General features: G+C 39.0%; 1 protein-coding gene across 9 annotated transcripts in view; it reads right to left on the reverse strand.

Annotated features, from left to right (window-relative positions):
• The window catches only part of ECPAS (Ecm29 proteasome adaptor and scaffold), a 98,701-nt gene that overhangs the window by 18,161 nt on the left and 55,939 nt on the right, over positions 1-24,601 (reverse strand). For all 9 annotated transcript variants that reach the window (XM_072842331.1, XM_072842328.1, XM_072842325.1 and 6 more), the window contains 18 exons: positions 24,140-24,220; positions 22,681-22,906; positions 22,145-22,236; positions 20,172-20,306; positions 19,269-19,431; positions 18,649-18,821; positions 17,190-17,291; positions 12,969-13,092; positions 12,176-12,321; positions 11,703-11,757; positions 10,487-10,601; positions 9,717-9,785; positions 6,649-6,766; positions 6,010-6,177; positions 3,484-3,563; positions 2,775-2,880; positions 1,770-1,817; positions 790-911 (listed from right to left, as the gene is read on the reverse strand). In XM_072842331.1, coding sequence (XP_072698432.1) covers positions 790-911; positions 1,770-1,817; positions 2,775-2,880; positions 3,484-3,563; positions 6,010-6,177; positions 6,649-6,766; positions 9,717-9,785; positions 10,487-10,601; positions 11,703-11,757; positions 12,176-12,321; positions 12,969-13,092; positions 17,190-17,291; positions 18,649-18,821; positions 19,269-19,431; positions 20,172-20,306; positions 22,145-22,236; positions 22,681-22,906; positions 24,140-24,220 — 2,123 coding nt within the window. The remainder of the gene's footprint in view (positions 1-789; positions 912-1,769; positions 1,818-2,774; positions 2,881-3,483; positions 3,564-6,009; positions 6,178-6,648; positions 6,767-9,716; positions 9,786-10,486; positions 10,602-11,702; positions 11,758-12,175; positions 12,322-12,968; positions 13,093-17,189; positions 17,292-18,648; positions 18,822-19,268; positions 19,432-20,171; positions 20,307-22,144; positions 22,237-22,680; positions 22,907-24,139; positions 24,221-24,601) is intronic.

Here is a 24,601-nt window from a genome sequence, read left to right on the forward strand (position 1 = left end):
TCAATTGAGTAGCCAGCTCTTGGTTTCAGCTCAGTCATGATCTCAGGGTCCTGCGAACCAGCTCTGGACTCTGTATGAGTGGGGAGTCTGTTTTAGGATTCTCTCTTCTTCTGCCCCTCTCCCTGCTTGTAAGCTCTCTCCCTAAAATTAATTAATTTAAACAAAACACCTTTCCTCATCAACTATTAGTAGTAGTATGAAATAGTTACTATTAGTATGAAATACTGGTGGTACTACTAATTGACCTAATTTTAAGAGTGAAATAAAATGATGGATAAAATTCCTAGCTAGGACTCTAGTTTAAAAACAAACAAAAAATATAAACTAGAATCCCTCACTGTTGAATTTTACAAAATAGCCATATATGCCTAAACATGTAAGTGTATTTTTTTAATATTCCATTGTTGCAGGTGGTACAGTTTATTTTAAACTTAGTAACTGGTGAAATATTACTAAATGATAAAACTAATAATAAACCTCCCAAAGACCTGTGGCATAACAGAAAGATGTGCTTGCTGGGGGCAGAGGCTGATGGCACCACAACAACACACCTTACACAAAGTCAAGGCCGAACAGCAGGATGCGGTCCAAAGCAACGTCCCCATGATACTGTTTCTGTGAAAATGTTCTGCCTCAGAGCTTTTCACCAAATGCTCCTGAGTCACTTCAATGGATTCCCCTCAACTCATTCTCTCCATATTTCCAAGAATCTAACACTCAGAGAAACACCATTTCTGCTGAATGGCTAGGAACTAAGGAAATCCATTCATTTTATCAGCTGATTCAAACCTGAGAGCTCGAACTTCTGTGACAGGACTCATCATTCCTTTGTCCAAAAGGCAAGGTAGAAGGACAGCAATGGTTCTCTGGCCAGCTGCTCCTTTGGCAGGGTCACACATTTTCACACAAACCTGACATACACAGAGCATGGAAATTAGTAAAACTGACCTCTTCTTATCCAATAAAGCATTCATCAAACACAATACTTTCTACTTCCCACAGCCATAGAAAAGAATAAGTAAATCAACTTTCTATGACACTTCAGGGAAAAACAGAAAAAGCGTTCTCTGCCAATACCAGGGAATTGGATAATGCCTTCTACTATCTACAGTTTGGTCTTCTCATTTGTAAGACACGAAACGGTTGAAAATAAAGTGAGAAAATGTGTAATAAAGCACTCTGCAGAAGGATTAAGGTATTATCACCATCATTAACTTTGGGTGGCAGCATAACACAGTGATTAGGAACACAAATCAAGAATAAGAAACACCTGGATTTAAAATCTGTTTTTACTACTTACTAATGATGTAATCTATGGCATGTCATATAGTTAGAATGTAGAAGTCCCTGAAATACCACAAAATCAAGTTCAAGTAAAAAACTAGTTGTAAAAAGCTTGCCAACCCCATCTGCAAGGCAGATGAACACAAAACCACAGCAATAGTAAGAGGTGAGGTAGATGTGGCTTGAACTAAATGAGTAATGTGTTCTTCAGGGTCAAGTGAAAGTCATACTTTATGCAAAGGCCCAAAGAAGCTGACCATATAAAGAGACCAGACACGTACTATGCTAAAAATACTAGTATTCTAGCATAATGGCACCCAGTTCCCCATTCACTGTATGAACACTGAACCATAACATGAAACCCATTACTTCATGTTGCTGCAACTCAATGTCTATTTATATGAGAAAAAATAAGTCATTGCTGTCCTGATCACAGGACAAAACCCTGCCCCACTTCACTCCCAATATAAGATAAGAGTTTTCACCTTGCTCAGAGTTTTCAGAGCTAGTTCTGCAGCCTTCCGTACAGATTCCTAAAAATGAGGAAAGTATGGCATGATACCGATTACTTTTATTCCCATCCACCCCTCAATGTACATTTAAATGCCTCTGACTCTACACAGTTTAGTGAAAAAAAAATCCTACTTTCCATACCAGGTAAAAAAAATAGTGTTTTATTAGGTTCCCTGCCCATTAAGGAACATTTTATAATGGCAAATATTTTTTTAGATATGACCTATTTTGACCTTACGAAAATATGGCTATCAAGTATAATAGCTTAGAGTGGGTGGAATAGTTGGTTAAGTGTCCAACTCTTAGTTTTGGTTCAAGTCATGATCTCACAGTTCTGAGATCGAGCCCCACTTGGGGCTCTGAGCTCAGCACAGTATGCTTGGGACCCTTGCTCCCTCCCCCATGCCCCTCCTTTTCCTTTTCTCTAAAAAACTAAATCTTAAAAAAAAATTTAAAAAGCAATACAGTTTAGAAACGAAATGTATTATAAATGTAAATATATAAATATCTCTGTGAGGATTCCAAAAGACTTTTAAAACTTTCTAATAAAGAAAAAAAAAGTAAAATTAAAGTGCCTAATTCTGATGGTGAGATATCAAAATATCTAAAATTTAGATTGCCCAGGGAAAAAAAAAATCAAAAGACTTGGTCCCATTATTTGGGAATAACTGATCCAATTCATAAAACTCATCAGACAGAAGTTGTCTGGATCATTTCCAAACTGTTATCTGTCCTAATCAATAGCATCATGAAATCGCTAGTGAAAGAAAGGCTGTAGCGACCTTTAAGAAAAAGTGAATTCAGTTTAGATCTAAGGATACCCAACCTCACGAACACATCAAGAATGAAACTTTAGGAAAAAACTGTAGTCTCTTAAAATTGTCTAGAGAGTGAATTTTGAAACACCTCACATACATATTTCAACAATCCCAGTTAAAGTTATTCTATGAATGAAGGCAGACTTATGTCTATAATACCTTGATATCATCTTGTACCCGAAAAAGAGTTTCCCAAATTTCTGGAAGTTTATCAATGATGTCATCTAGGGGTCTTCCTCTCAATAAATCATTCAGTGCTAAACAGCTGAAAAATAAACAATTTGATTTTCAAGTTTATGATCAAGAAAGCTCAATCTTCTATGAAATATTCACACCAAATAAGAATATGGATTCTGCCTACATTTCCAGTTCTTGGCACCTCACTCCTGGAGAGCAACGCCCATTTTCTCCTTGGTGCCTTAAATGCACCACAGGTATATAGCATTTACACTCATCAAATGTCTGTGACCCACAGCTCTAACACGGCCTCTCAGAGAATACATCATTTTTTATTTACTGGTGTACCCCCACATAGCACACTGACAAGTATGTAACAGGCAATGAAAAAACTACATATAAATATAGAAAAAAATGATACCCTACAAAGTCATGACAGTATCTATCTTGATGTCTACTAACTTAACAAGTGATCTTTTATGTCATATAAATTAAGACAATTTACATTAACCACTGCCTAGAGTTGTTTTTTTTTTTAGAATCTTAAAGATAACTGTCTAACCCAACTAAAAATATATTTTTTAGTAACGCTAATTTATTTCTTTTGCATAAAGTATAAAGCTTGGAAACTTGAAAAAAAAAAAAAAAAACCAGTTGCATTTGATTAGTCTTGTATTTCCAAAAACAGTACCTGGATTCTCGAACTCGCCACATATTGCTGGTAAGGTTCTTAACCAAATCTTGAAGAATTTCCTTCAAATATTTATCCACCTAATGAAAGAAAAGGATAACATTTAAAATGTGAGATTTGGGGGTGCCTGGGTGGCTCAGTTGGTTAGGTGTCTGTCTTCAGCTCAGGTCATAACCTCAGGACCACGGGGAGCCTGCTTCTCCCTTTGCCACTCCCCTCACTTGTGTGCTCTTTTGCTCTCTCAAATAAATAAATAATTTTTTTTTAAAATGTATCAGCAGTCAAGTTATTAATCTCTCAACTTTACTGACCATGTCTCTGTAGGTAATAGACTAAGCATCTCTAGACATCTTAGCCCACAAGTCTCTTCACACTCTGCTTGCTGACAGCTGCCAAAAAGATCATTCTAAAATGCAAACTGTATTCTCTTGTCTTCCTCAGTACATGAGAATAAAATCCAACCACCCAACATAGATAAAAAAAACCCGTTGTGATTGATCTAGCTCCAAAGTTATTATGTACGTTCTCGCCTTTATGCCTTCATATATACTACCTCTCCCTATAATCCCCTTCCATCTCTTGCTTGCCTGGCTAATTCCTACTTGTCCTTCAAGATTCAAATCAGCCATCACCTCTGCAGAGAAGACTGGCCTACTCTCCCCTGTGTTCCCACAGCACCTTCTTAAGCATGTCATATCAGAATGTACATAACCACTCTGCTCCATCACACTGAGACCTCAACCAAGGACAGGGATAGCATTTCACTTATCTTCACATCCCTGGTAACATGCAGTGTCTGGCACATCAAGAAGTATTACGACTGTTCAGAATGAAAGAGGATTGAATCTTTTAAAAGCCTGTTTCGTTTGAATACACATTTAACAATTTGGTAACAACAAATACCTTATGGTAGGCTCAGTTTTTACACTGATCTTGGGGCGCCTGGGTGATTAAGTTGGTTAAGCATCTGACTTTGGCTCTGGTCATGATCTCAGGGTCTTGGGATCGAGCCTCATCCGGCTCTGCACTCAACAGGGAGTCTGCTTCCCTCCCTCTCCTTACCCCTTACTATGCCTGCTTGTGACTTCTCACTCTCTCTCTTATAAATAAATAAAATCTTAAAAAAAAAAAAAAAAAAAAACTTAAGGCTTTTCCACTTTTACTCTTGTAAGTAGGAAAAGTTTTGTGATCTTCACTTATATGGAAGAAAACCAAGACAGGAAAGTAAATAACCCACCTAAGATTTAACAATAGTGATCTCATCCATACCATCTCATCTCTCTAGTGAGACAGACTGATCTCATCTATCACCTTTCACTCATAAGGAGATGATACATCTCGAGAGCGTCGGCCTGTGCACTGGACTCAATCTGTAAAGCCAACTGGCCTATTAGATCTTGACTGACCCAGTGGTACCAAATACTCTCCTCCTAGAGCCTTCAAAGCTCAATTCTCAAATGCCTATCACCAGAACAGGAGCACACTCAACCTGACACCAAACTGAAGAAGTGGAAAAGGCCACATTATGGAGAGACTGCAAAGATAAGGTAAGGATCAATTTACTTAAAGTGAACTATGAAGCCACTAAAGGATTTTAACCCAAAATGGCACAATCCAATTTTTTTTTTAAATCACTCTTACTACTGATTAAATGAAGTAAGGCAAAGAGAAGAGAAAGATGACACACTGTTCACCAGGAAAGAATTACAGAAAGAAGCGAGTAGGTTCAAGAGATATTCTGGAAACAGAATCAACAGAATTTGCTACTAGATTCAATGGAAAGTAGGGACACAACAAACAAAATTCAAGATGACACCAAGTTTCCTGGCATGGGTAAATGGACAAACGCTGAGAAGAGAAGGGAAAGGCTGTTTTTTTTTAAGTCCTGTCCTGGACATGTTAAGTCTAATTAAGTCTAAGGCATTGTGAAACAACACCCAAGGGAAGATATCAAGCAGGCAGGTGGGTGTGCAAGTTAGGAACAAAAGTCATGTCTGAGCCAAAAGCATAAGAATGGAACCATCACAATTAAGATGACATTTATACCCACTGGAATGGATGAGCTCAAAAGATAACACTGAGACAGTAAAAGGTACTCAGAGGCAAGCCCTGAGAAATCCTAATACCTCAAAGTGGAATCAAGTATGAGAAGCAGCCAGATAAGAGAAAACCACATATGGTAATTGCCTGTTTCCTTGACTGTCTCAACAAAGTGATCTCCTTGAAGGCAGAACTATAACCTGGTCTCCACGGTCTTGATGGTAACCTATCGACTCAGTGTTCCAATTGTGTGAATACACTGCCACTTCCTTAGCCAGCCATCCCACGGACATTTAGATTATTTCTATTTTTGAGATTTTAATAAATGTTGCCACAAGCATCTTTGACATCTTAAAAGAAGGGAGAAAGCAAAGAATGAAAGCAAGCTTGTTTGTTTAAACAAGTAAGTATACAAAGTAAAAAGGACGATGAGCACTGGGTTTAAATCCCATGTGTAATTTTGGACAAGGGTTCACAGATACTCACCGTTGATTTGTCAGTGACCAATGCATTCCAAATACTTGTCATGGCCTGTCGAATCCCCAGGTTAGGATCAAACTGATAACGATAAAGACGAGGAACTAGCTGAGGCAGAAAAGGAGCCAGCTGTTCTCCAGCTCTGGTGGCAATCACATTAAAACCAAAAGCAGCACCCTAAAAAGGTAAGAAGATAAGTGACTCAGATACATCTACTGTGTTAAAATGTTAACATATTAAATATATGAAGATCACAAAGTTCTCTCTCCCAAACTTGTCCCTGAATAGAATCTGATATATTAGGTGTCCCAGCTTTACCATATAGTTTGATTTGAGTCTGGCTCTCTCTAATCCCAGGCTTCTGAAAACACACTGCGTTATCAGTTAGTTGCCACTCTCTGCCAAAGCAGCAGGCTTGATTTCAGAAGTAAAAAATAAAAACCGGGATCTCTGGGTGGCTTGGCGGTTTAGGGCCTGCCTTTGGCCCAGGGCATGATCCTGGAGACCAGGGATCGAGTCCCACGTCGGGCTCCCTGCGTGGAGCCTGCTTCTCCCTCTGCCTGTGTCTCTGCCTCTCTTTCTGAGTCTCTCATGAATAAATAAGTAAAATCTTTAAAAAAAATAAAAAATAAAAACCATCCAACTTACCTTCCTAGAGTTCCACATTGCATGATGGTTGGCTAAATTCATAAATTTATATACCAGATCTGGCTGACTAAGATCACTTGCCAGAGAACAGAGCTCCTTGTAAGTAGAGAGGCCTTGGCTTGGAAACAAACAAAAAAGCATACAATTATTATTTCTTTGCCCCCAGCCTAGTCAAAGTTACATCATCAATATTACCAGAACATTTTAAAATTATGTTTGCAATCTTATCACCACAGAGGAAAAGAATGAGGTTGAGAGGAATATAAAAAGTCACCTAGTTCAATTATGGACAATGCCAAGTAAATGATCCAGAGGCCTCTGTGATTCTCATGAAGATGGAACCCTCACCATCTGGGAAGCAGCTCAGTAATTCATTACATTGTACATTAATTTCTCTCAGAATTAGGAGATCCCTTAAAGAAAATTCTTTTATTTTCTTTCTCTTTTTTTTTTTTTAAGTAAAGGGATAGAGGTTTATTTAGTAAAGATACAGAGAAAGCTCTTGGATATGAGAGGGGTCCCGACAGGGTTGCTCCCTTAAAGAAAATTCTAAGTCTTTTCTAAGTGACAGCACCCTGATTGTTTTTTAAGTTTTTATTTTAATTCCAGTTAGTTAACACAGTGTTATATTAGCTTCAGGTGTACAATACCATGATTCAACACTTCCATAAATCACACTCTGCACATCACAAGTGCCCTCCTTGATCCCCATCACCTATTTCACCCATTTCCCCCCCTCTGCCTCCTCTCTGGTAACCATCAATCTGTTCTCTATAGTTAAGGGTCTGTTTCTTGGTTTTCTTCTCTATTTTCCCCCATGATCATTTGTTTTGTTACTTAAATTCCACGTTAGTGAAATTATACAGAATTTGTCTCTGACTTATTTCACTTAGCATTATGCTCTACCTCCATTCATGTCATTGGAAATGGCAAAATTTCACTTTTATGATGGCTGAGTAATACTCCATTGAGTGTGTGTGTGTGTATCACTACTTCTTTATCCATTCATCTTATCTCAATGGACATTTGGGCTGCTTTCATATCTTGACTATAGAAACTAAGGCTACTGTAAACAAAAAGGTGCATGTATCCCTTTGAATTAGTATTTTTGTATTCCTTGGGTTAATACCCGTAGTGTGATTACTTGATCATAGGGTAGTTTTATTTTTAACTTTTTTAGGAACCCCTATTCTGTTTTTCACAGTGATTGCATGAGATTGCATTCCCACTGACAGTATAAGAGGGGTTCTTTTTCTCCACATCCTTGCCAGCATCTGTTGTTTGTGTTGTTGATTTTAGCCATTCTGATGGGTGTGAGATGATATCTCATTATAGTTTTGATTTGCATTTCCCTGATGGTGAATGATGTTGAGCATCTTTTCAGATGTCTGTTGGCCATCTATATGTCTTCTTTGGAGAAATGTCTGTTCATGTCTTCTGCCCATCTCTTGACTGGATTATTTGTTCTTTGGGTGTTGAGTTTGATAAATTCTTTATATATGTTAGATACTAACCCTTGATCAGATATGTTATTTGCAAATATCTTCTCCCACTCTGTCAGGTGCCTTTTAGTTTTGCTGTTTCCTTTACTATGCAATAACATTTTATTTTGATGTAGTACCAATAGTTTATTTTTGGTTTTATTTCCCTTGCCTTAGGAGACAAATCTAGAAAGAAGTTGCTTTGGCCAATGTCAAGGAGCTTACTACCTATGCTCTCTTCCAGGATTTTTATGGTTTCAGGTCTCACATTTAGGTCTTTACTCCATTTTGACTTTATTTCTGTGTATGGTTTAAGAAAGTGGCCCAGTTTTTTTCTTTTACATGTAGCTTTCCAGTTTTCCTAACACCATTTGTTGAAGAGACTGTCTTTTTCCTATTAGATATTCTTTCCTGCTTTGTCAAAGATTAATTGACCATATACTTTCTGGATTTTCTATTCTGTTCCACTGATATATGTGTTTATTTTTGTGTCAGTACCACACTGGTTGATTACTACAACTTTGTAATATAGCTTGGAGTCTAGAATTGTGATCCCTCCAGCTTTGCTTTTCTTTTTCAAGATAGCTTTGGCTATTCAGGGATCTGCTGTGGTTCCACACAAATTGTAGGACTGCAGCACCCAATCTTGAGATCTCCTTTTGAGTTCTGTTAACTTTCCTCTGAACAAATAATATTTATTCAAATAGCCAATCATTTGTGTTAGTTATTCTGTAAAAGAAAACTCAAAAAAAGTCTATAGGGAGAGTAACTGGAACAAAAATAACTTTTGATGTGGAAACAGTGAGCTATGGGAGAAAGTCAAGGACAGAACAAATGGCTGCTTTCTGAGGTTTTAGATGACACTAAAGCAGGGCTCTGTGATGCCCCAGTAAGACCCAGTCAGCTTCACAGTTTGACCTGAGGGTTTTTAGAGGAAAAGCATTAGCATAAAACCACAATGGAATACTGATTAAAGGAGGGAGATAGGCTCCAGGAATTAATTTGAAATGGTAAATTGGTGGACCCCACAGTACCAAACAGAGTCCCCCACCCCACCCCCAAAAAACAAGGTGTAGTGGATGCCCAGGTGTGCTGCCAGATTGTCCCACAGGACTCAGCTGGCTGGAACCTACCAGAACTGCCCTCAGTTCAAGGTCAGGTCCTCCCCCAGGGCAGCCCATCACCAACAGCTAGTCATTAAAGAGATGTAAAGGCAAATGAGGGAACGCAAAGTTCTGGCCCCTCAAAGCAGGACAATTCTGAAGGGCCAACCCAGCCCAGTTCCAGAGGTCAGGGTCTTCTTAAGTGCTGGCGGCAGGTCAGTTCCTCATTGGGCCACAGGCCCTCTCCTGCCTCCTCACTCCTCCAGGTGATAAGCCTGGGGCACTCATCAGCTGGCTTCCAGCTGACAAACCTCCACCTCAGAGTCTATTTCCCAAGAACCCCAATCTGAGCCTTCTCCCCAGAAGTTTCCTTCTTCCCTAACACATAACATTTTCCAGGCGGGTGGAAATCAGTGTCGTGAGAGTTCTATTCACCAGACTAAAGGTATTTATGATGACTGATCAATGGATTTGGCACACTTACCCATCGGGTGTTTTGCCAAGGCTTCCCCCTTGAAATACCACTGTCTCTCCAGAAACTTCATGTTTAGCTCTAAAGCAAAACAATAAGACTTTAAATTAGCCTCAAAATTTTCATACCAGTATTCAACTAATTGATTCATTTCTTTGACAAACTGATAAAAATAAAATTCCATAGCAAGATCTACCATGTGTAAGATGTAAAAGTCAACTAAATCCTTTCCCATCAGCCTGAGAATTCTGTAGAACTAACTTTAGGGTGAACAAAGAGATATAAAAGACCTTCCACATGAAATTAAACTGCATTACATGTGGTCACCCATTAAAAACTATCCTCCCTGCAAGGAAGGTTGCTGGAAGGAAGGTTGGTGACATAAAGCAGTCACCAATTATAACGTTGCCCTTCTCATACTCTTCACAGATCAGACTATGAAAGACATGTGAGCTTCCCCTCTGCGTCTTCATTTTCATTTAACTAATGGCAATTATGGTATTTTTGTAATCCAATGCTTTGACTATCGTAAGATCATTCAACCTTCAAAGCTTAACCTACTGGCATGTTTCTGAACAGTAGTTTAGTTTACTTTACTGTCTAAACAGTATCCACTGAATAATTAAACTGCTATCCACCGCATAACAATCACTGACTTCTAATTTAAAGACTTAACAAACAGGAACATCACTTGGATGTTTTCCCTTTTCTAGTGCATATGCTCAGTATGTGCAAAGCTTGCTGTACATGTTTAAATCTGAAATGTACAACTCCAACTGTACCTTTTGCCAGTCATAAGTGTCTCTACAAGTGTAGAAACCAATTCCTGTTGATCTTGTTCATTGCCCAGTTCGTATACCAACCCAAGGCCTTTTGAGGCAACATCTTGGCTAAGTTCTGTACAAAAGTCAGACAAAACAGTATTACTTTAAGGAAAATCTGTCTTCTGGACATCGTCAAATTTTTTTAAAAGCTGTAACAGAAAACCAAAATGGGGACACTTGGGTGGCTCAGCAGTTGAGTGTCTGCCTTTGGCTCTGGGTGTGATCCCAGGATCCAAGATCAGGTCCCACATCGGGCCTGCTTCTTCCTCTGCCTATGTCTCTGCCTCTCTCTTTCTGTGTCTCTCATGAATAAATTAATAAATCTTTTTTAAAAAATGTTTTAAAAAAAGAAATCCAAAGTGATTTCAAAGTAAAGACAAAAAAACATAATCTGGGATACCTGGGTGGCTCAGCAGTTTACCACCTGCCTTCAGCACAGGGCATGATCCTGGAGTCCCAGGATCAAGTCCTGCATCAGGCTCCCTGCATGGAGCCTGCTTCTCCCACTGCCTGTGTCTCTGCCTCTCTCTCTGTCTTTCTCATGAATAAATAAAATCTTAAAAAAAAAAAAAAAAAACATAATCTGCCTATTTTGTTAAAACATTAAATCGTCTCAGGGGTGACAGTACCAAAGGTCCCCGTAAAAGAAAACTACATGAAAAAAAAAAAAAAAGAAAGAAAACTACATGCACAAAAGATCCAACCCACAAACCAAGTGAACACTGCTGGGCCTCAGTGTGCAGTGCAAGTGACAGAGGATCCATACACTGCCAATCACACACATGAAAAGTACAGCAGCCTCATGGGATTCCAAAATAACCACATCCCATTTTTTTTTAAATAAAAAGTCAATACAAAACCGTATGTTTAAAACAATTTATAAAACAAAGCTACCATTTAAATGTCTAACACATTTGCTCTCTCCGGGCTTATGTCACATAGAGAAAAGAAACCAGAAATAGAAAAAGGCTATTACTTAGAAGTACTGATGTTAAAGACAGCCTTGGTTCCATTTTTAAATGTAAAATTGAAGAACATGATCTAATTAATCAAATCAATCAAAAAGAATCTACTTTCCTGTGCCCTTCTTTTTTGTTCCTTAATCTAGATTTTTCAAAACTTAAAAATACAAGCTTAATGAAGTTTGGAAATCAAATATTTACCAATAACTTACCATCATTTTCCGACAAAATGGAAACAAATGCACTCTGAATTTCTTTCAGGTGAGACTGAAACAAGAAAACAGGCATTTAGAACACAAACTCTACCTCCTAGAAGATAAGGGAGGGCACACACACCTCATTAGATTCTTCGGACCTGAGGCAGCCACAAACCCTCTTGTGCTGTCTCTGAAGGCAGCCAAACTACCTCAAGGCTGTAAGTTTACAGATCGTCTAATGCACACTCTCAGCCTCCATCCTGACCACCTGACTTTATGCCTTCAAGATTCGAATCATCTTCCAGTCAATATACATCAGGCTACCTTCCTTCATGCACAGCTTCTTCCAAAATATCTGTTACTGGTTAATGGCCTTCACTACCAGCACTGGCCCTCACCTTCAAACACTTTCCTTCCTACCACCTTTTCATTATAATATTTCAAAACTGATTTCCAGCAGTGCTGAGCACATTTCTAGCATGGCTTACCTTCACTTCTTTATGGGTACTTAGCTTCCTCACAAGGGAAAGGAGCCAGATGCAGGCCGCTTGCCTCACATGTGGGTTGGGGCTGATGATATGTTTATTTAAAATCACATCCAACACCCAGGGGACCACATCATTCACTTTGGCTCCTGGCAGGAAGAAAAGAATGATAAGCAGCAATTAAATGACTAAAATATCCTGAAATATTAAATTTTCCTCTATATTTATTCAATACAACAATGGAGATCATATTCAAATCTAAATGACTACAGTGTTTATGTTGCTGAAGGACGGATAATCATCCATTTCAAAACCACAAGACCTGTGAAATCCCAGGATCTCTAACAAGGGGCCCGAAGCCACACACTCCCTCACCCGTGGGGTCCTAAGAACCAGTGCACCTGCAGTGCAGAGGTATGAGGAGCACGAGCAGAACATCCCAAGGCTTCACTATGTGATAAAGGACTGAGGGACACATAACGTGGAAATGCAACTCTGCCTTGACTTCTGATACCAGTCCTCCAGAAAAGAGTACAAGTTTGAAGATAATACCTAGAACTCCCTCCTTGCTTCCAAAGAACTAAAAAAAAAAAAAAAGGTTCTCATTCATTATGCTATGTTCACTCTCCTTGAACCAACTATTTCTCTTGGCTGAACCAAACTGATAAGGCATGTACAAATATCAGAAAAAGAGTTAAAATGGAACACATAAATTTTGTTTTTTGCTTCAAATGTGGTACCAAGATCGGAAAGGGCTACTTGAGGATTATGAAAGGATTAGCTGAGCATGTGGTACCAGCAGGGGGCGTATATTCTTCTTCAGTCACCAGCCAGGCATCCCGGGCAGCCACGGAGCTGGTTCCTATTGCAGCGCTGGTAATGGCTTCGCCAATAGTGAACTGCAGTTCTATCTGCTTGGCCTGCAACAACGGAAACAGAAGCCATGAATTGAAGAGAACATTTCCCAAAAACAGCCATTTCCACAAAAAAAGCTGTTTTAGATCTTGTCTGTCAACATGCTGTGTTTTTTGACTCTTGTCTAGATTGTTTTCCCCTAAGGTGGTGGCTCAGAGGGCAGGCGAGGGGTGGAAATAAGAATCTTCTTCCCACCCCATGTTGCCCTCTTCACCCTCAGCAGAGAACCACGGAGCAGGGATTTTTAATCTCTGGAGGAACAAGTCATGGACTGGGAAGCCACACAGATCTCAGGGCAAATTCTAATCTCTCACCAGCTACATACACTTAATTAAATAGCCTCAACTCTGTAATGAAAGCATGACACTACGGCCCACCTCGTCAGGCCATAAGAAGGAAATGAGGTAAAGCTTCTACATAAAGCTCCTAGCGGACATGAGGTATGCAGTCACAGCACAGTAAACAGCAGCCACTATGACTTATTACCACCTCCTCTGTGCACTGTGAAATTACACAGTGTCTGCAAGTTACTCTCCACTGGTTTCAAAAAGAGAGAGAATATGGTAAAATGGTAAAATCTGGCATCTCTGGATTAAAGAGTGTAGAAGTACAGAGATAAATGGAGAGCTAGATAGCTTCAATACAAGTTAATAATCCAAACAAGAACAGGAGCTCGGATTATTCTCACAACTGCACTGTAAGTTTGAAATTGTTTCAAAAATCAAACATTAAGAAAATTCTATATAGTACAGAATATAGTATATATACTATATAGTATATTATCAAATTTTTAATAATTTTTTTTAAAGATAGAAAGCCAGCAAGCAGGGGAGGAAAGAGGCAGAAGGAGAAAGAGAATCTTAAGCAGGCTCCACACCCAGCACAGAGCCTGACACGGGATCTCAATCTCACAACCCTGAGATCATGACCTGAGCCAAAATCAAGAATTGGTGCCATCCAGGCGTCCCTCAATTTTTTTAATTTGGTTTAGAAATTTTGACACATTGGGGTGCCTGGGTGGCTCAGTCAGTCAAACATCTGCCTTCAGCTCAGGTCATGACCCAGGGTTCTGGGATGCAGCCCCAGGTTGGGCTCCCTGCTCAGCGAGGAATCTGCTGTTCCCACCCAATTCATGAGCTCTCTTAAATACATAAATCTTCTAAAAAGAAAAGAAAAGAAAAGAAAAGAAAAGAAAAGAAAAGAAAGAAAGAAAGAAAGAAAGAAAGAAAGAAAGAAAGAAAAGAAAAGAAAGAGAGAAGAAAGAAAGAAAGAAAGAAAGAAAGAAAGAAAGAAAGAAAGAAAGAAGAGAGAAGAGAAGAGAAGAGAGAAGAGAGGAGAGAAAAGAAGAAAGAAGAAAGAAAGAAAAAGAAAGAAAGAAAGAAAGAAAGAAAGAAAGAAAGAAAGAAAAGAAAGAAAAAGAAAGAAAGAAAGAAGAAAAGAAAAAAGAGAAAGAAAGAAAGAAAGAAAGAGAAAGAAGAGAAGAGAGAAGAGAAGAGAAGAGAAGAGAAGAGAAGAGAAGAGAGAAGAGAGAGAAAAGAAGAAAGAAGAAAGAAAGAAAGAAAGAAAAGAAAAAGAAAGAAAGAAAGAAAAAAGAAAAGAAAAAAGAAAGAAAGAAAGAAAGAAAGAAAGAAAGAAAGAAAGAAAGAAAGAAAGAAAGAAAGAAAGAAAGAAAGAAAGAAAAAAATTTTAACACATTTCACAAGCATGAATCACTGACTCAACGTGGAATTGGACCGGTTTTAGTTCCCTTTGGCCTTGTTCTCTGTTTACTATAAACTGGAAAACAACCAAGAATATGGGGAGTAAGAAGAGACTGAAGATCAGAGAGTCCCCACGAGGAGCATGGGAAGAGTGACCTCTGGGAGAATCTACCAAGCACCGACCATGGTGTAGCCAGCCATTCCTAAGCTCAATCAACCAAATGTTCTCATCTCGATGAGGTGTCACATGCTGATACCAGATGCTTCCTACTCTGAGGAAATAGAATTTCAGGGCTTCTTCAGTACTACAGTTTCCCTGGTCAAAAGCTTCTTTGGCAACTCTAAGCAGAGAAAAGGTATGTCTACATAGAGGATCCTATACTAAGGACTCAATCAATGTGCCTATTTTCAAAAGTTTCCCATTGTTACTAATAACATAACTGGCATTATAAACAAAAACAAAACTCCATTTCTGAATGATATGATACCTAGACTTTGCTTCAAATATTCCAAAAATAAAGGATCAACAGATGAAATAAAAACAGGTAACTGAGGGATTATATTACTATTATGTCTACTTTTGTGAATATTTGAAATTTTCCATGATAATTTGTCCTAGATTACTGTGAATACATTTTGCTTCTGATTCCTTTATCCCATTTTTATCCTTTAATCTCTCCATCATGTTTCTAGGTCTTCATGGATCTCTGTACTTCCAAACTCTTAAAAAACAGCTTCAACAGCAACTTAACAATACAGACAAACTACTCATTCATTCATTCATTAATTTTTTTAGAGACGAGAGAGAGACTGCTGAGCATGGAGCCTGCTTAATATTCTCTTTTTCCCTCTCTCTCTGTCTCTCCCTCATTGCGTGCACACACATGCACTCTCTTTCTAAGAAAGAAAGAAAGAGGGATCCCTGGGTGATGCAGAGGTTTGGCGCCTGCCTTTGGCCCAGGGCGCGATCCTGGAGACCCGGGATCGAATCCCACGTCGGGCTCCCGGTGCATGGAGCCTGCTTCTCCCTCTGCCTGTGTCTCTGCCTCTCTCTCTCTATGTGTGACTATCATAAATAAATAAAATAAAATAGAAAAGAAAATAAAAGAAAAGAAGACACCTTAAGCTTTTCTCCAAGTGGTTACGATGTCAATGACACCGGGGAGAACCTTATGTGGGTAAAGTTCATTCTTTTAAAAATTCACATTAAAAAAATGATAATAAAAAAATTTTTTTAATTCACATTAAAAATACTAGATTAGGATCCTTAAGACCTGGATCCTAACACTGGCTCTGTCACTCAGAGGCCTTAGTTCTCAAGCCCAACCTGCTTCCTGCCTCCTGCCCATCCTTGCAGGCCCAGTAGCAACCCTGCCCCCAAAAACCTGTATACCAAGCCTCCCAGACAGCAGCACTCACACCCTCCTCTGTGAGCCTACTCCCTTACATGCAAATGTCTTTTCCTTCAGTTATTCTTCCCACATTTACTAAGGTCTTCCTACTACCAATCACACTGCAAGGCACTTGCTTCATAGTAAAGATCAAAACAGACTTTGCCTTCAGTCTAGTGGGCAATTAGAAACTGTGACAAATGCTGTGAAGAAAAAGTATGGAGAATCATGAGAGTTCAATATCTAAAGAGTCTACTCTAGTTCAAAGGGATCAATAGCAACCCCAAAAATGAAGTATTCATCTTTCAAAATCTCAAAGCAAAGAAGGACAAAGAGGCTGGTGTACAAAAATGTGAGCAAGTAATGAGAATCAAGCCTAGATGAGGGGCTACATCAGGTCATGTTAAGACTTATGACACAGAGCTAGCAATTGCCTGCTTGTAGGTCTTCCCAACTACTATAAAAATTATCCAGATGACAGAAGCTTGGCCACCTGACTCAAGAACAACTGGAATACCAGCACCCACTTCCCACACTTAGCTGACGAGGTGAGTCTCCACTTCTACCTATATTGCACTGGGTTTTACTCAAAAACTAAAAGGCAAGGACTTTCCCACATACATGATTTAGTCAATGCTCTGCCCACCAAAGTGGTATAAGCCCAAGGCTGGTACTCAGTAAGTACTTGGTGAATAAATGCATAAAGGCTTAATTTAAAATCTCACAGCAGAAGGGGCGCCTGGGTTGGTTAAGCGGTTAAGCGTCTGCCTTTGGCTCAGGTTGTGATCTCAGGGTCCTGGGATCAAGTTCTCCATCAGGCTCCCTGCTCAGTGAGGAGTCTGCTTCTCTCTCTTTCTCCTGCCCACCCCCACTCCTGCTCTCTTCTTCCCTCAAATAGATGAAAATATCTTTTAAAAATAAAATATAAAATAAAATCTCACAGCATCCAAAAATCCAGCTAAAAAATATCTTTTATTTGAATAACTAATAATCAGATAGCAATATAAATACCTCCACAGAATCCATCAGACCTTGCAAGAGGAGTTTCTGGTGAGGAAAATCTCCATCCCCAACTGGAAAATATCCCAATGTTTGGATTGCTCGTTCTTTCATCTAGAAAACCAGTAATTTTTTTTTAAACAAAGTATGTAACAGTTTTATCCCAGAACAGTGTTTCCAAAATGAGATGACAGGGAGGGCAGTCTGTCTAAAGCACTTATGCATGCAAGTTTTTTTTAAAGGATCTAATTTTACAGAATTACATCTCTAAGACATTAGAGGTAAAAAGACATAAAACTGAGTTCACTAAAGATCCGTGGTTGCAAAAGAAGAAAGAAGAAAGCCTTTAACCAGGTTTATTACCCTTCAAACTATTTATAAATATAGATTCTGGGCCAGAGGACAGGACCTAAGATCAAATCACACCTTAACCATGTTAGCAGCCTTTAAAGGTATATGACCTTAGGCAATTTTCTCCACCTCTCTGTGACTGTGTTTCCTCCTCCAGGAAAACAGAGATGACAACTGTACCTACTTCACTAGTCCTGGAGAATTCAATAAATGTATGGGAAGCATCTAGCATACACCTGACACATTGCAAGTACTCAACAATGGTTGGTAATCACTAATTAATTAATAATAGCTAACAAAAACTACAGTGTGATATTCTTTGGAAATTTTAAATATTTGCTAGATCAAAAATAAGATTATGTGTTTATTAACCTTACAGTAAACTGACTTATCTGCTCATTAAATCATGTTATAATTCAACACTGAGGTACTCTGATCACAAATATGTCTTAGTTTACAAAAATGTTTACTGGAAACTAAAAACTGATAAATGTCCTTCTCAGGTATTACTCACACAGCTTACTAACGCCCAGACTTCTTAAAACCAAATTCACTATCAGAGGTTAAGATTTAGATTTGGTCTAAAACTACAAAAGTGGTAAAAACTATTTAACACTTTACTATCCATTTTTCGCATGAAAGAAGAATTAATTACCTCATGCAGCTAGTTCCTTACCAAATCCTAACGCTGTGGGCCTAAACTGGAGCCACTGGCCCAAATGCTGCATGTGCAGAAGTCGTACAAATCACCCCTAACTTGGGACACCTGGGTGGCTCAGCAGTTGAACATCTGCCTTTGGGTCTGGGTGTGATTCCGGGATCTGGGATTGAGTCCCATATCGGGCTCCCGGCAAGGAGCCTGCTTCTCCCTCTGCCTGTGTCTCAGCCTCCCTCTCTCTGTGTCTCTCGTGAATAAATAAATAAATCTAAAAAAAAAAAAAAAAAAATCACCCCTAACTCAAAACTAAATAGTCGCCTAGACTCTCTCAGTCTTTTTTTACCTTAAGTCCTTCTTCCAGCTGCACTGTCATGTGTCCTCATTACGACTGTGTATTTGTTCATTTATGTATCTATGAAGCGCAAGAATTTCAGAAAGAAAGGGGAAAGAAGAGAGACTTACCTTATTTGTTTCTTTACTGGAAGGTATTCTATTCAGTAAACTTTCTACAAGATGCAATTTGGTGAAGCCAGATCCCTCACTGGGGATCGGGAGGGGGCCGTTTCTGCCGATTTCACCCAGGGCTGTACAGGCAGCAATTGCCAGGAGGGGCGACGTACTGTCCAAAAACGAGCCTGTGAGCACAGTGAGACAAAACTGAGAGGAATACACTATTGCTCTTGGGGCCCAGGGCTAAGGGCAAGGAACTCCAGACTGGTTTCAAGGTGGTAAAATGAAATCAAAGTCTACATTTCCTTCTAGTTGATAATTTGTTAACATTCACTCAGTAATAAAACATGGAAACAAGGCATACGGCACTGTCCTCTTGTAAACGTTTATGTTTTTTCCCATAATGCGATCATCTGCTGTACCAGAACACACAGGAAAAAAACGTACAGAAAAACTAGAGTACTTCCACTGTTATTAAAAACACACATCCACCATCAAGCAAGGTTTTCTGCAAAGACTTGTGCCTTTAAAGTGCAATGCTGTCAAAAGAAACTGAAACGCTGTAATAAATTTTAACCTAACTCAGAAACTATGGCATCCAAGTCAGCATGAGCACGTGACACATGACATACCTATCGTTTCCGTGGCATTCTGAATGAGCGCCTCTTGTTCCGGCAGGAAATCGGCATCTGTCTCCAGGTCTTGTTGCTCTGCCATTCTCATTTTCTTTTTGGCCAAGTATCTTCCTACCGTGAATCCCAATGCAAGCAAGGATCCATGCTGTATCTCTGGGCTCTGAATTTAACCACAAGATAGCTGTCACTCTCTCACATATGCAAGAATGCACTGAAATAACTATGTTTATTACAGCCATCTCGCCAATAAAACGTAAGGCCAGAGAACAAAACGATCATTTGAGGTTCTACTGAATGTTAACAAACCTGGAGTTTCTAACACTCAAGAATTCCGAGAAGGCAAGTAGAGTCTTGATTCGCTTCCAGTCATCCCCTACCCGACACCCACTCCATGTCTGGGTGAAGTGACTCTTCTGCGTGCTCCCGGTAGCACCCATGCTTTCTTCTAGCTTGGAGCACTTATGTAACTACACTACCATAATTTTCAAGCATAATTTCTCCCCACTGCCAGTGAAATACAATGAGCAGATACGATTTCTAATTGTTAAAACCTCGAAACACAAAGAGGAAGTTTGAATACTTGAAAGCACGGGTTTCCTGACAGAACAGGCACGATGATAGGTGGCAGGAAATGGGGAAGGAGGAAGGAACTAGGATTTCAGCACCTGGGAGTACTGGGTATGTGCTCCCTGCTGTACTCCTAGCATCCGCCATAGTGCCTGTCAGATACAAGGCACTCAAATTTGTTTACTGGACTGAACGAATCCATGTACTATCAATCTCACTTATTCTTCACAATCATAGAAGCTCCTTTTAGAAATGAGAACACGTATCAGATGCTTTTTGGGAAAGCTCTACCATCTCCCATAAAAAAGAATGAAGACAAAACTGGTAACATACATGATTGTCTTTTGTGGTCTTTATAAGCTGTTCTATCATTGACTTCAGCTCATTTCCCGACACTGTAGATACCACCACAGAATAAAACAAGGCTGCCAGTTCACGCATCTCTTCTTTACTGCTATTCATCAGACTCTGAGTGGTGTAGAGAAACAAATATACACGTGATCTACAATCATCTTCCTACTGACATCTGACATTTAAAATTAAAAGAATAAATGATACACTGTATTGTTCAATCTATTGATTATCTGTGAAAAAGGAGCACAATAAGCGATTTCAAAATAAAATAAAAGCTGAATTATACGCCAAAAGCTTCTATGCATTTTCATCAAAAACACAAAACACAGGACAGAATTAATACAGATGACTAAAACAGAGGTTAATAAGTGTTTTCTGTAAACGGCCAACCAGGCTTTGTAGGCCACACAGTCTCTGCTGCAACAACTCCATTCTGCCACTGTAGTGCAAAAGCAGCCACAGACAATCCAGAAATAAAGGGAGTTATCTGTGTTCCAATAAACTTTATTGGAACTATCATTCTTTTGTCAGATAATGTTATTCATCTTTTGCTTTTTTTTTCAACCATTTAAAAAACGTGAAAACCATTCTTAGCTTGCAGGCCCTACAAAAACAGGAGGCAAGGCAAATTCAGTACAGGGACCATGGTTTGATGACCCCTGATCTACATGATCAAAAGTCAAAAACTCTCAGATCATTTTACACTCAGCAAATACTCATAAGGAATAAAAAATCCTTTTGAAACCAGAAGCAATTTCATGAGACTAGATATTCCAGAAAAGCACAAAACTCACACCTCTGGATATATTACATTTATGCTTTCACACTAAGAGATAATCTGTACATTTTACCATAATTCAAGTTCCATTTTCCAAAAAGAACTGCTTTATACAGCCCAAGAGGTATATGAAACTGTATGAGCTATGTTGGTACTAAAAAATTTTTCATTGTTTATGTGAAATTCAAATTTAACTGAGAACCTTGTATTTTTATTTGCTAAACCTGGCAATGCTTTTGGTGTGACCACGAGACAAGAACACTCTCCTATGTGGCTGGTGGGAGTGTAAATTGGTACTGGAGGATGTGTACTATCTATCAAAATTGCAAAAGTCTATGTCCTCAATTCCACTTCTGGGGAATCCATCTAAAAAATATACCTCCTTATATTCAAAATGATAGATTGTTCATTGCAGCAGAGTGAAGGCACCCTAAATGACCATCACTAAGGTTCTAGAATAAATTACGGCATATTAATACAATGGAAAAAATGAAGTTGTAAAAGAGGATGTTCTTTCTATAGTTCTATAAAATACCTCCACATTCTCATATTAAGTGAAAGAAGGTACAAAACAGTGTGAGAAGCTAAATTAAAACTTGAAACATTAAAATAATAAAATTACAACTATATGTTAACCAACTAGAATTTTTTTTAACCAACTAGAATTTTTTTAAAAAACTTGAAACAATAATAAACTTGAAAAAATAAATAAAACTGAAAACTATGCACTTTCATGTAAAAGAAGGAAGAAAAATTGAAAAATGCTTATTTTAGTTTGTGTGTATATGCATAAATAAACTCTAGAAAGTACACCATCTATAAATAAGTGATGACTTACATGTTTGTCAAGTGAGAGAGGAAGGGGTAGGAAGTTGGGAGATTTGGATAGGTGGGTGACAGTTTACATATTTTTTTTACACAAACCTATTTTTATAACTCTTAAAACAGAATATATATATATTTTTCCCTTATGTGATTCTCAGTGCATCTCTCCCTGTCATGTAGATGGATCACTGAGATACACTGACCTACATGTTTCCAGGAAGTATTTGAGAAGAGTTTTCAAGATGACCTAAAGGCAGGAAAGGTCATAGGAACACTAGTAGAGAAACAAATTATAAGACTAAAGTAAAATACACAGAATCAAAGAGAAATATACATGCACAGGATGTACCTTTATCCATTCTGTTTTGTCTACAAATTTAGCAGCCAGTTTTTCTGGATACACAGAGACAGCTTCCAATAGACAGTACATGACTGGCAAACCTAAGTAAGAAAGAATTCACAACCATTTTTGCTTCACAACAAGTGATAAACACAGAGCTCACTAAATTCCTTTAAAGTATAAGAAAACTGCTTTATGAGGCATTCCCCAGTTCCACAAAACAAAAACCAACTTAAATGTAGTATGTGATCCAATACAGCAAATTTACAGACTCAGTATCTATAAAAAGATGCCCTGTTCTTCCCACCCATTTCCAAAGTAAAACATTCTCTATTGTTAGCATTTCTTTCCAAGAAGAGTAATAGAGTCTATCAAGGATGAAGCAAATAAGTTTAGAAAAGAAACAAAGGTTAAAGTATTAAATGTAACGTTCAGTTACAGTAGTGAAGGTAGACAATAATTTTGCTATAAACTCTTAGCTGAGTTTAAAATTAGATTTTTGCTTAAGTGCTTTAAGATCTGTCCTCAGCAGCAGGACCTCCTACCTCCAACACCTGCCAGAAGCTGCTGAAGCAGGCCAATGTAGATCTGAACAGGGTTGGTTTCTCCACTCTTGGAAGAGGATGATGAGGATGTCACCTGGCTGCCTGACATCAAAGTCCGTATGTAGCGACCAATGGCTGGGGCGTGGTCTTGCATGTCAGCCAAACTCTGGGAGGTGGGCACCACTCCTGCACTGTGCGCTAGGCACATGCGCAAGTACAGGACTATCTGAAAGTAGAAGGAAGAATACCAGACAAGCTCCTCAAGAAATCAGTGTGGGAGGGTGCTCTTCAACGTGACGGTCTCCCATTTTCATTCCCCCGTCCTCCCTCATAAAGCTATTCAACAAATTCTCACAAAAGCTGGAAAATATGACTCAGGATGTTAACTGAAATTACCATAATGGAGCACGATTTACATAACAAGCTTTTATAAATCCAGAGTGTTTTTAGTGGAGTTTAATGGAGTTAAAATGCAAACTCAACTTTTAAAGTCTAAACAATTACAGGGACGCCTGGGTGGCTCAGCCTATTCAGCCTCCAACTCATTTCAGATCAAGTTGTGATCTCAGGGCCACGAGATGGAGCCAGGCATCGGGCTCCATGTTCAGGGAGGTAGTCTGCTGAAGACTCTCTCCCTCTGCCTCCCACCCCTGCACTCGCATACAGGCACACACACAGAATCTTGGAGCCAATCATCTGTTCCTGTGAAATTCCAGTCGTATTTAATATCCACCAACATAAGGATTTAAGAAAATGGATTCAAATCATCTAAAGAAGAGTCGAGACAACACCATAAAAACCTCTGATATAAACTGGCTACCAAGCAGTCCTCTTGAAGCTCTTTCTTGACAGTTAAAATAGGTAGTAATTCCATTGCAGGTACTCTTACTCACTCTGAACAAGATTACCTCTTGTCATTTAAGTAGTACAAGTCAACCACCTAAACAACAGATAATCCAAACAACTTCAACATAGCATTGGCTTTAAATCTAAAAAAAGGGGGACCTCTGGGTGGCTCAGCGGGTTTAGCGCCAGCCTTCAGCGTGATCCTGGAGTCCCGTGATCAAGCCCCGTGTCAGGCTCCCTGCATGGAGCCTGCTTCTCCCTCTGCCTGTGTCTCTGCCTAACTCTCTCTCTGTCTCTCATGAATAAATAAATAAAAACTTAAAAAAAAAATTCAAATCTAATTTGCTATAAAATCACAATAGTAATCAATGCGGAGCACCCAGTTCTTCCACAAAGAGAATCTCACTGAGACAAATACATTTACAGACTTCACTACAAATTAAAATAATAGCTGTTACCAACGACTGTTTTTCTAATAAACGATCTGGTGAAGGACAATGACATCACAATATGGGTTTACTGAGAACACAAAAAAAATTCACACATCTCTTTGGATGTAACAATATCTTTTACAATGTTTAGAGAGCAAAACAGGAATAGGTCCAAGTCCTACCTCTCCGAAGGCTGCTGGGTTAAATGGAAGGACAGTGGTCCCAGTCATGTACTTAGCTGGAGTTTTCATTCGATGAGAAGCCTAATAAAAATAAGCCGAAAACAAACACATTACTAAAACAAAGAGCATGTGTGCCCTTCCTCAATTCAAAAATAACTGCATTTCTAACGATATTACTATTTGCTACTGTTTTTTTTTTTCTAATCAAAATATTTTTCCACCAATCATACTGATTGCATATGTCGCTCAAACCCTAAATGACAGGTGTGGTGCCTTTTCCCCTTCCTGTTTTTACTGGCTTGTTTAAAAAAAATAAGGGATATCTGAGTGGCTCAGTTGGTTTGGCATCTACTTTCAGCTCAGGTCATGATCCCAGAGTCCTAGGATGGAGCCCTGCACTGGGCTCCCTACTCACTGGGGAACCTGCTTCTCCCTCCCCTCCCCGTTCATGGTCTCTCTTGC

The sequence above is a fragment of the Canis lupus genome, chromosome 10 (assembly GCF_048164855.1).
Source record: "Canis lupus baileyi chromosome 10, mCanLup2.hap1, whole genome shotgun sequence".
NCBI classification, from domain to species: domain Eukaryota; kingdom Metazoa; phylum Chordata; class Mammalia; order Carnivora; family Canidae; genus Canis; species Canis lupus.